This window comes from Phalacrocorax carbo, chromosome 2 (genome assembly GCF_963921805.1).
Source record: "Phalacrocorax carbo chromosome 2, bPhaCar2.1, whole genome shotgun sequence".
Taxonomy (NCBI): Eukaryota; Metazoa; Chordata; class Aves; order Suliformes; family Phalacrocoracidae; genus Phalacrocorax; species Phalacrocorax carbo.
The window spans coordinates 137980540-137993080 of NC_087514.1; the positions used below are offsets into that span (position 1 = coordinate 137980540).

Below are 12541 nucleotides of genomic sequence, written 5' to 3' on the forward strand. Positions count from 1 at the left end.
ATGGGCTGTTTACTAAAAAGGGATTGAACAGTCCAGCTGACACAGTTTAAGATGTGACATTAATCAGCCATCTTTTGCTGAGCCCACAGGAACTGAAAGGTCACAACTCATGCCGCTGCTTTTAAGTGTCCTCAGAAAGGCCCGGAAATTCCTCATTCTTCCCTAATTAAGAACGCTGTAAACGATACATGGAATGATGAGGCTAAATTCACTCCAAATGTCAACATTACTGTCTTGTTTTAGGAGGCATGAATATTTTCCCTGTAGGTTTTTTTTTTAAAAGATTACACCTACCAAACAAAATTAATGTTTATGTTTCTCATCTGTAGTAGAAAACACACACCAAGCCCCTTACTCTTAAATATAGCTGCTTAGTAACATTATAGACCAGATTCTTTCAGTTAAAAGATATGCATACAGTGCTTATACAAACATAGAAATGATAAAATTTAATACTGTAGCAGTATATATCCATGTATCAATTTTTAGGCTTTTGACCTTGAGACTACTGATATGTGAACTCCACAAATTCTTTTATCAAAATATGAATGAAATAACTTCTGCAGTCAATGAAACCAAAACACAAATACACCTTTGAGACAGCAAACTTAAGAGTGGTTTTAATAGTCACTTCATACCAGTAACTATTGCGGTGCGACAGGAACAGCTCTGTAGAGCAAAGCAGTTGGTGTTGAGGATCAGCCAGATGCGCTATACGTTTCAAAGATATGACCAGTTTGGTCACAGAGACGGATGCCCATTAGCAGTCAGAATACATCCTCAGCTTTAGTGTCCCTTGACAGGAAGCCAGTTTGCACTCTTGAGACCACTCCGTAATGAGAACCAAAGCATAGCAATTGGTGGCAACTGGGCGATTCCTTTCAAAAATGCATTCCCAATCTTAACCAAAATGCTAACATAAATACACACTAAAATACCTCAGATTAAGATCCATGAAAATGAGCACAGCAGAAGGTAGAACCATTTAAGATAATCAACAGGAAATGTTAAAAATAACAGGGTATTTTAAATAGCAGCTTTATTCAGAATTCAGTAGTGTTACCCTGGATTATCAACAGTTCCTCTCCTCCTACTGAGATTCACTGCACTGAAAGCTCTCTGGGGTCTAACAACTCTCCCTCCCTCTTCCCAACACCCTCCCCGCCGTCCCCACCCCACACCCCCCAATTATAAAAAGAAAAAAAGAGAGACAGACACACAGAATGCCTTACGTTTAGACAATGGTTTGACTGCTGCCCTCAATTAATTGGGGAACACATTCAACCATTCTAGGGAAGATCCTGGTTCACTTCCCTCTTCCCCTTCTTAAGAGGGTTCAAAATTGTATTTCCCAAGGGATTGCTTAAGCCGTCTTACTATTCTTTAGCTGAAGCAGGTTGCTTTGCATGGCAGAATGAGTCAGTGAGTAAAATGGTTCATTGTATATTAACCAGGGTACCTGAGAAAGGGTACAAATTGTCTTCTGAATATTTTACTATTTTATATCAAGGAGCTTTTCAGTCTCTGTCTATGCTGTACCCAGAAAGTGCATAAACAACAGGTCTGTAGGTCATTCCAGTGAGAGAATTAATAACAGATTAATAAATCACAGCTCCCAAATCTCAAACGTTTTGTATTTTCTCATAATTACCTTTTAAATCTAAGATTCTTGAAGCATTCCTTACGTGAATACAGACATCTTATAATAAGTTTCAAAAAGTTCCTTACCCCCAGCAATGGAAAAAAAAGTATTTAGAATATCATTTTGCTCTGAAGTTCCTCTGCCTTCTGCACTACTTTCAACCTAAACAAGCAGTGGAGATATGCACTAGAAGAAAAGGGTAGGTCAAACTGCATATTCATTTAATACATAATACACTTGCAAATGTCAGTACCTGATACATATCTTTATTTATTGCACAGGACTGGTTACACATTTAATATTCATTATGTCAATGACTGTATCAATCTGCTGATGCCCTTCTATTTCCAAAAATAAATACATGATGTGATTAACCCACTCTAAGTACACTTGTGTGTACCTTCCATAAATACTGAGTTATCTTGCTATTTCCTTTTTGACACCTCTTTTCTTTGGCTATTTATACCACATCTGAAAGGATACCATCTGCCCTTCAGTCTTCGTGAGATTAGTAGCTAGAAGAAATCTTGCTATCTACAGATTCTGAGGTTTTCCACATATGAAAGCTTTCGGTACTGTTTGACACAGCTGAAATACACCTAAGACTTTTAAACATGCCCAAAGGCGTTTCAAACCACTGAACCAGATAATAATTTTCAACTGTTACCAAAGACACATTTACTTAAAAAATCTAAGATAAACTTAATTGCTACCAGAATTTAACACTGCGCTATACATTTTAAAGGTTTTGTGAAAATCTTTTCAAAAGCCATCTTAAAATTCCAAATAGTATTTGTGCCTTTCCTTGGTAGAGCTGACTGTAGTGCTCTTACAGTTATATTCCCACACAAGCTATTTGCTGACCCAATTTTAAGAAGAGGGAACTTTTCTGCTACAGTATGCTAAAATCCAAGCGATGAGACACTCCTTTGCACGGAAAGTGGCTGACACAGCACAAATCGGCAATGCCCAGCTGTCTTCTGCAAAATGTGATTAAATGTGGCTGGCACTAAGAGAATCTCTGTTTGAGAATGGCGACTAAACCTCACTACCACTATCTAACATGACGACGAAAAGCAAATCTTGAAGCTGCTAAAATTCATTACTTGCTTAGCACTTCATCAAATGGCACTTTTGTGGTTTCTTCCCCCCTCTCCTTTCTCTCTCCTGGTTCAGTATGATTAGATTTTGCCCAGGCGGCATTAGTAATTTATACTGATGAGTGACATATTACTTAAAGTGACATATATGGCTGCATTTCTTTGAAAGGCTTCAAAGTAAAATCAACCTTGAGAGTAAACATGAGCAGGTAATTAGGCAACTATGATAACGCCTTCAGATCTTATCCAGACACTAAAAATTAAACATCTAATTCTTCTTCCATCATACAGAATACGATTACAGGTGATGTGCTAAGATAATCTGTGGGGTAATAAAGTCAGACTAGTGAGGAACTGAGATCTATAACTCTTCTTTAATTACAGACCTTCTAGTTCCATATAAAACATACGCACGAAATATATTTCTAGGCAAAGAAATTTATCTTGGGAATTTGGTAGCAACAGAACACTACATTGCAAAATTAGGGTGGAATGGGATGCCACCAGCCTCCCGGCATACCTTTGCACCTCTCAGGATTCCCTTTGTTTACGTCACTGCAAAGCACGCACCTTTTGCTATATTCTGTTGAGTCTTCAATTCTTCATGAATATTCAAATTCGAAAAGATTATGCACAAAGGATATGTTTTTTAATACTGCCCTCCTGGCAGCTTATACCACCTAAAGCAAGAATTTAATCAAGGCTCAAAAGGTTAAAAAATTCAAAAGTCAGTTACAAGCTTTTCATCTGCACTTTTTTCAGACGCTTTCAAAATCAACATGTGTTTTGCTAATGAAGTAAATAACAATCAAAATTTCCAATAGGGAAGTTAATGGAAAGTAGTAATGATCAATTACAATTTATTGGCAAATTTTCTTATGGTTCCACTGTCAGCATGAAGCCCCTAATTATCAATATTACAAAGGCTCATTATTTTAGGAACTCTAGAAGTAGGAAGACAACTGGATCGACGAAGTAGATCTGAACGTGTATCGGTGTAAGCTATGATGCTTTGACAGCTAGAATTTGGTGACTCTCACATGCGTGTATCTTCCTTTTGTGACTTCACTTAAGAAGGAACGTAGAACAGAGAAAACTTGGGTTAAAACGACTATCTTCATGCCTTTTACATTTGAATAAAGCACCTTCAATATGTAAAATTCACTGTCACAATGCTGCTCAGTATTGTAAATACCTAGAAATTGATTTTCAAAAGCAAGAAAGAGAAAGCCTCCAGTTCTTTAAGGAGCAAGCATTCCCCCTGCCCTTCCTAGACATTAGTCCTCTATCAGCCTTCTCACATCCTTTGGGAGCACACACAGCTGCATACCAAAGGGGAGGTATAAAATCTTCCTGTTGCAGGGTGCTGCTCAGGGCTGAAAAAGCGCTCTCATTTTTTATTCTCTCACGCTGCATTAGCATAAAACCAGGTTTAGCGGCTTTACTTCGAGCATGATGGTAGCTGCTTTTTGGGTTTTTCCCAATTGCAGACAGGTCCCAGCAGAGATTACTTGCCACTCATCACTACAGCAGCAGGCAACGTAGGCTGTAAATTCATTTTGTCATGGCTTAGGAAGTGTAAGTCATAACTCAGTAGAAGAGCTATTTCCCAGATAAACCATAACTGTAAGCAGATTTTGTTAGAAGCATCACCTCAAGAAGGTAAGGAGTAGCAGTGGTGTTTCTAAAAGCTGCCCACAAAGAGGTTTTGCTTCTTTAACCACCACCTCAGAGTAGGTAATAGTTGTCCTATCAAAACTAAACCACATCTAAACTAGAGGTTTAGTCATTTAAATACTAGATTGTGTACATTCAGATCAGATGCATTAAAAATGTATAATCACTACACTGTGTTTGTGATTTATATTTTTTTAAGTCTAGTACTTCACTGATGAGGTACCTCTTAAATGTTCCAATGGAAATTAGACCTGGGTGTGGATTTTAAGCAAAGCAATAATTAATGACCAAGCTTGTTTCTAATTTCAGCCATCCTCATTTGGTTTTACTTCAGTAACATATTTTTAGTTGCAAAAAAGCAAAACTGTCACGACAACTTATGAAAAACAGGACTACCTCAGTAATAATTTGATTCATGAGACACTCGCGAAGACTCTTGAAAAAATAGTTCCCTTCATTTTAAAGGTAGTATAAGGTGTGCATGTATAATGACGTCAGAATGAGTCAGCCCTTTTCAGTAGTACTCGAAACATTTTTTCCTCCTGCTTTTGTCATAAAATATCCGGTACTATGGAAGGCATTAAGTGATACTACTGCTCTCCCATTAAGAAAAAGAACTTATAATAGTGTGCAACGTTTCAGCTTCGGAAAAGATTCTGTGTTGTTGGGTTGTTTATGAAAAAGAATGAAATTAAGCAGCAAGTGATTTTTTCAGTCTTCTGGATAAGAAAAAATATGGGGAAGAAGAAAATTAATCTTGGAAAACAAACAATTTTTTGACCAAGTACCATTGAGATGAGGCTTTTTTGACAGAAATACTCATTTAAAACTGCTGTGCATTGTTTAAATCTTAATTTTCTAAGAACATACCACTGGGAAAGCAGACTCATCAGGTTTATTGTAACTGCTGGCTTTTGACAAAGTTTAATGCAAGAAAAAATTATGTATTTCACTTTTAAGTCCTAGTTGTTACTTCATTTTTAAAAACATTTTAATTAATACTTTTTGATCTATCCCAGTGTTATGCTTCAAAATCAGAAACCTCTTTTTGCATTTGGAACAATAGTTCGTTAAGAGAAAGAACTCTGTATTCCAATTGCTTTACATTTCTGGCTGGTAGTAGATGTACTATCATCTGTGTAACCAGAGGACTTGTTCAGACAAGGTTATGGGAAAGACACTGCTGTACTGTATTGCCTGTTTTTTACTACATTTTTTTATACAGTTAAGCTGCACCTAAGAAGAAGTACAAGCACCAGTGATGATGGGGGTCTGGCAGTTAGTTACATGGGGTATTGGAACTGGTAGACTTGATTTTGATACGGGGAAGAATTAAAATATTTAAAATAAGCATCCATTCCAGAAACATTTTTCAGTGCTTAACCTTTTTTTTTTTTTTAAAAACCTAAGCTTCCCATTTACACTATGGGAATGTTCTTCTGCCAACTAAGTGTATCTGATTATTTGGATTAATTTGGGGATTTAATACCAACTAACTTTATGCTGAGTTTATCCGCTATTCATAAATCAAGTCCCATCTTAAGTTAATTTCAAGGCTGATTATTTTTGGAACATTTTATGGTATAAATTATTCATTACATAGATCTATTATACCTGTTTGCCAGAAAATAACAGAGGCTGTGCCAACTCTTTTTTAAAAAATATGATACCTGGGGAGCAAATATTAAAACACAGTTGGCAACATTTCAGCCAACTGATTAGAATTACTGTACACTGCAATTTCACCCTCATTTTTTTTTACTATCTTGATAGTGAAATGCATTTCTGTGCCAAGGCTTGGCGTTACTGAAGTTCTTAAAACTAGGCAGTGTAAGGACTTGTGTTAAATCCTCACACAGCCTTACAGATTTGGATAATTTTCTCATTCTCAGTTTTAAGGAAAACAATCCAGTGCCAGTCTTTGCTCCTCACAAACCTAAGAAAACAACAAGGATTTAAAATTAACCACGTATTTTCCAGTTGCTATATAAAAAACATCTTTTGTTCCACGTCACGCAAGAAACCAAAGTCCTAATCTGATTTATGTAGCATAATTCAACTCTCTTCAAGTACCGCAAGTACTAGCCACACCTAATAAAAGTGAAGACAGCTTCTAACTTTACGAACGCAGTCAGTGAATTACACTATGCAATTTTTTATTCTGTAAACCACTTTGAAATGCTCAACTTCTTTCTGGCTGAAAAATATTGCATAAAAATGGAACTTTTTTCCCATTATATTATGTTCTGCTTGTATCAGCAAGCAGATTTATTAGCAGCATTCTTTTATCATTTTTCAGCTGCAAAGCTGTTTGCCATGGTGGCAGTACATTTGCCTGCATGTTGTGTCCTCAGAAGAAGGTGCTCTGATGCAACAGCCTCTCTGATGGAAGCTGACTAAATTAGGGGTATGGTTTCTTTACAAGCATTGCAGTGACCCTTTATCAGAATATGCAACCAAAACAAGTCTGAATTAATACAAAGAACCTTTATGGATAAGGAGATTTTTTGTTTATTTTTGGAAAGATGTATTTTAAATGTAACTACTTCAAATCACATTGTATTGTACGATACCTACAAAAGCACTATAAAACGTATTTAAGTCATGATGAAGTACGCGCATATACTACCACTGCGTGCCAACCTCATATATTACATTCAAATAGGGTTTTCTTGTATATATAAAATGCGAAGGATATTGGCTATATTGAAAATGTGGTGTTCCGAACGCTTAGTAAATGCCCAGATAAAGTCTGTCCATGCAACGCTGATTCAATCATCTTCTGCGTGTACTCAAGCAAGGAGAATCCCACCTAAACTATAACCCTTGCTAATCTAAACTAACTGTCTCAGCTCCCTCCTATAGTCAGTGGACAGGAAAAGGCAGCTCCAGAGAACAATTCATCCAAATCTAAGGAAAAAGTCTAAAATAAGGGAGCAATATCAACATTCAGAAGCCAAGACACAGGGAAAGTAAGAATTTATATTTCTATTAAATTAGTTACTCAATTTGCAATAGTCCAGACCCCATCATTATGGACACCTAGTACTTTCAAAACACAGCTTACACTATCACCCACCGCAGCTCTGGGAATTCAGCCTTTTTCCATGATGGGCCAAGGGATCCAAGCTGGGCAACAGCAAGCAAGGAGAAAAAAATTACTGAACATTTGAAAATTTTAATTTGTGTAGCATTCACAGGAGCTCTAGGGTGAGACAAAGGTAAAATTCAAATTTCTGGTCACAACTCAACTACTTCAAACATCAGGTCAAGATTCCTTCTTTTTCTGTTCCTGAAATCATCACTTCAGTTTTAATGCCTTGCAAAACCTAAAGACAGTATCTTCTCCCAATACTCAACCCAAATTAAACCCTTTCAGTGACCCCCGACAGCTAAATCAGAGAAGGCAGGGGTCCTATAGAAAAAAATAAAATGAATTAAAAAAAAAAATCACAGCATGAAGTGATTAAAGGCTGCAAATTCCCTCATAGCCACAGACGGACTTAAAGCACTTTGTGCCACCTTAATTTTGATATTTCCTGAATTTTGAGAGCTTGACATCAGGATTTTTTTGTTTCATTGTTTATTTTTTAATATACTTGTGTGAAACTACACATGTGTGAGGAAATACTTCCTGAGTTTGAAAAAAAAGACGTAAAGAAGAAAATTAAATTAGATAAACCATAATGAGATTGTCACCTGCACAACTCAGGAGTAGATCAGGAACCTATACTACTCATAGGCCTTCTTAACCACCCACTTTATTTTTTACTGGAATAAAATTCCGTGGCCTACAGGAATTAAATTGAATTGCTCACTTTTTTCTTTTTATCTGACCAAATTAAAGAGGCTTGAAATAAACTGTACATTTAGAAAATTATTTTTAATTTTAGACATTATTTCAAACACTATATTCAATATTTTAGTATTACAGTGTCCGATTACATTGGCTTATTCACCATGTGAAAGTGAAATATACCCAAAGAAATGCTTCTACTTGGCTAATATGTAAAAACATCTATGATTGCTTTCCAGCACAGAAAGTGTACAAAAAAATATTACTTGCCAGGGTTGGTGTGTCATGCATTTGTAGTTCCAGAAAGTATTTCCTGAGGGGTTTCGATGAGAATTCTATGCATATATACTAACAATTTATTTCCAATGAAAAAATGCAATACGGTAAAAAGATGAAATAAAACCAAACCAAACTGAAGTCTAGAGACAAGGCAGCTGATCTTGCAGCACTCAAATAATGACCTGACATATACACTCTGCAGCATTTTGCAAAATGGATTGTACGCAAAGATGAGCAGATAGAAACCTAACCAGCACGGTCACTGTAACCACCATGATGTATGTCTGAACTCCTTGCTGCCTTCGTCCTTTGCAAAATTTTTAAATTGGAGGAGATACTTTAAACAGTACTTTTTAAATGGAAGGCAACAGAAAGGAATCCACATCTAATAATAAAGAGACCTCATAATGAAAGCCTTATCGCACATAATGAACAAATGGAGAGGCCGCATATATTCCCACTGAATATTACTACATCATAATATTGAATAATTGAGTTTATATTGTATTTCATTTTTATTAAATTGAACTAAAATAAGGTTCTATATTCCTTCTGAATATCACTACTTGAAACTATCAGCAAGTTTATGATTTAGAGTGCTGTTTGGCAATCCTGAAAGCGCACTGTAATCCTTTCGCAGGGTAGATGGATAATGTTATAGAAATGGAGAGCTTATAGGTTTACTTCAGCTTTCATGTGATGTAACAAAATCTACAATGTTTTTGAGATGAGAGAGCTTGTCAGACCTTAGTAGTGAGCATCACCCATTCCATAAAAGTGACAGCGAGTATTACCAGCAGAGAAGCTGTTGCCCTCATGCCCTACAGCAAAGTCACTGTCTGTCTATTATTTGACAGGCAGGGTAATATGGGAATATGTTACGCTGGTGGAAAAATTGACACAATTGCTGGAGAGCCCTGTGACTAGGATGAGCAAAATGGAAGTAGCATGTCCAACGCTTGTGAGAGATAACAATTTAAAGCATATGTTTATTACCGCTAAATTACATCCCTTATACTGCTGACACTCACAAGTGTTTAGCAAAATCTGAAAATAAAATCACATTTTTCGTTGTCAGCAGTATGCAACTTTTCCTGAACATCTAAAACTAAAATTCATAATTAGGAATATAAACTAACTGAACCATTATATGCTATGCACTATAATCTTTCTTGTCACTGAAATACTGTCATTTACCTACCAATTATTTTCAAGGCCCAGTTCTGCTACAGAAGACATTGTTGGGGAATTTAAAATGTATACTGTAACAGTGATTTAATTCGGATCAAAAGAGATGAATGAAGTTAAGGAATGAAAACTAAACAATAGCCTCCTTGGCCAAAGCTGGAAATTCAATACCATTTTGCTGCTATAATCCGTACAAGAAACTTCACTGTGACACACAAAAATTGGATTTAGTGAGTGACTGAGAGATGGAAATTGCTGGTAGCTCAGGCTTCCAATTTATCCACAGGTCAGGCAGAGTGCAGCCACCAACGCAACTTTCTCTACCGTTTTCTTCTTCCCGGCTCTAAGTACACATTTGAGAGACTACCCCCTCTAGTGCGGGGTAGAAAAAGCGTTTATCATATCAGCTCCTCCTGGCTGTCAAAGGCTGTGCAAAATCGTGGATATATAATCCTAAAGCCATACAGAATACTGAATTTGAAAATGATTAAGTACATAAACAAGCCCCAATCCTTTCAATAATATGTTCACATGAAGGAAGGTCTGTAAACCTCATTGTTTGAATTTGTTATGCACTATAGAATAGAACAAAACCCCACTACATTAAAAAAAAACTTTTTAAAAAATAGGCAGCAATATAGCTTTTTCAGAGAAATTTCTCTGCACAGCTCTTTGGAAAAGCTATGGGCAAGTGACTAAGCAAAACCACAAGGAGTCCCCATAAGACAATTTTTCAGCTTCTTTCATATTCATTACATTTTCACTCGTATACAATTCAAATTGCCTGTGCTTGAAAGTGCAAAAGACTTTATTTAAATTTACTCATTATAAATCTCTATGAATGAAAAAGAAAATTAGACACAATAACAAGCATTTTTTTTATTTGTAATAATCACTAAGATAACACAATATATATCAACATTCTAATGATAAACTTTGTTTACTCTTCAGAACATTGTATTTTTCAACACACACCTTAAAACTGACATACGTCCTGCACTAAGTGAAGTCAATCAAACTTAATTTACATGATAAAGTATTTTTAAAATTTCATCTGATACAGAGTGTGCTAATCTCCTGGAAAACACATTTAGAAATAACAAACCCTGTTGGTTTTTTTTGTTTACTCAGAAAAAAAAGCCAAGAGAACAGGAGACAGAAGATTTAAACTAACATTATCAAGAACCCCGTTTAGTTTAAGCAGGTGACAGAAATTCAATAACAATTTTAATTCACTCTTGGAACCTCCGTGGCATGTAAGTGGCGTTCAAGAAAGATTGCTTCATGTCCAAACTGTAGTGGACAGCTAATTTCCGATGTCTGTCTTCATATCACCTTACAGCAGAACAATTTGATTAACCCCCCCCAGGGTGAAATTGAATACCATATTTCTCCAGTTGGAAAGGGACAGTGGCAAGCCAAAAAACTATACCTCTCTCTGAACGTTTTGTGTCTTCCATTCTTAAGAGTAACATCATGAAAGAGTTTAAGTATCCAAATATGCTAATGGATAATTTATGACATCTCTGCATGGCTGCGTCCCTGTGTATCCAAATACTGAGTCACTTCCTTACTGGTTAAAAAATTCTGCGAAATACAAAGAAAGTGGCAGAATAGCCTGTAAAATTTTAAAGACTCTCAGAATGCTCTGTTATTTTAACACTGAGGTGTCAGATGCATTTATAAATCCAATTATGAAAATCAATTGGAAAGTGTCTCTTCAGAGGTTGTGGTGATAGAAAAGAATGCTAGTACTAAAGAAGCTTCTGTGCAGACAGGAAAAGAATCAAAATCTTTAGTTTTTGAAAAGTCGGTACTACAGAAGCATATTATTACTGTCAATATTATTACAGAGAGTTAATCCATGTCAAAAATTTCTTTCTGGTTTTAAAATGTTGTATTTGATCAAGGCATGCCAATCATTATAAAGTATTAACAACCTTCATACGATTTTCCAGTGAAAAAAACAGGTTTAGTAATTCAAATCAGCTTCATTTATTTAAAAAAACATGTTTTTTCTAAACCTCTAACATGTCCTTAGAGGTTTGTATTCTGTACTACTCCTGAAATACTTTCACTTGTCAATAATGTTACCAACCCTGATACAGTCCCCAAACTCACTCCTTTCTCAGAGAGAACATAATGTGAAAAGAAAGCATTTAACTGGGATAATAAAATTCTCTTTATTAAGAATATTTCCATTCTGCATACATTCTGTTTTTTAGTTGATTTACAGAGAATCTGAAATCGTTATTTTATGACCTTCTACTGTATTTCAGAGCAGACCTATGTACAGCATTTCAACAAAAACTTCAGGCGCTAAGACTGCTAAAACCAGAATACTTCAACTATTTCACAGGATGAATTAACTTACTTTGGAGGATGTAGAGTCACATTCTTGACAAATCCATCCATAGCCAGTCTGTTTAGGAGACTTTTTCAAGGGAGGGTCTAGACAGCCAAAATGGTAGCAGAGCTTGCATTCATCACACCTGCAACAGAAAGAAAAATCATACATAAATGGTACTTCCATACTACTTTAGATTGAGCTTTCCTGCAATTCTCAGCACAAGATTTCCTGATCCATTATCATGACAGAGAAAATCCATTTTCTGTAAGGGGTATTTTCGAACACAATCACTTCCAGTAGGTTCTGCCTAATTTGGAATATTCTGATGCAGACACTCATACATCACCTTTGCCTACTTCTTATATAAATGACAGTAATTCTGAGACTTGCAAATGAAAGAAAAAGGTACAACCAGCTCAATTTTTTAGATACTTCAATGTCATTCATTGCCATTTATTTTCAGAAATTTGGAGTTTTCCTGACACTGACAATATCGATTTTTCATACTA

General features: G+C 35.9%; 1 protein-coding gene across 5 annotated transcripts in view; it reads right to left on the reverse strand.

Annotated features, from left to right (window-relative positions):
• The window catches only part of PHF14 (PHD finger protein 14), a 166491-nt gene that overhangs the window by 43303 nt on the left and 110647 nt on the right, over nt 1-12541 (reverse strand). For 3 of the 5 annotated variants that reach the window (XM_064444533.1, XM_064444531.1, XM_064444532.1), the window contains exon 17: nt 12057-12174. In XM_064444533.1, the coding sequence (XP_064300603.1) occupies nt 12057-12174 (118 nt within the window). Of the gene's footprint in view, nt 1-3792; nt 3811-10546; nt 11270-12056; nt 12175-12541 lie in introns of those variants that run through there. The other 2 variants (XM_064444535.1, XM_064444534.1) reach the window with 2 other exon arrangements.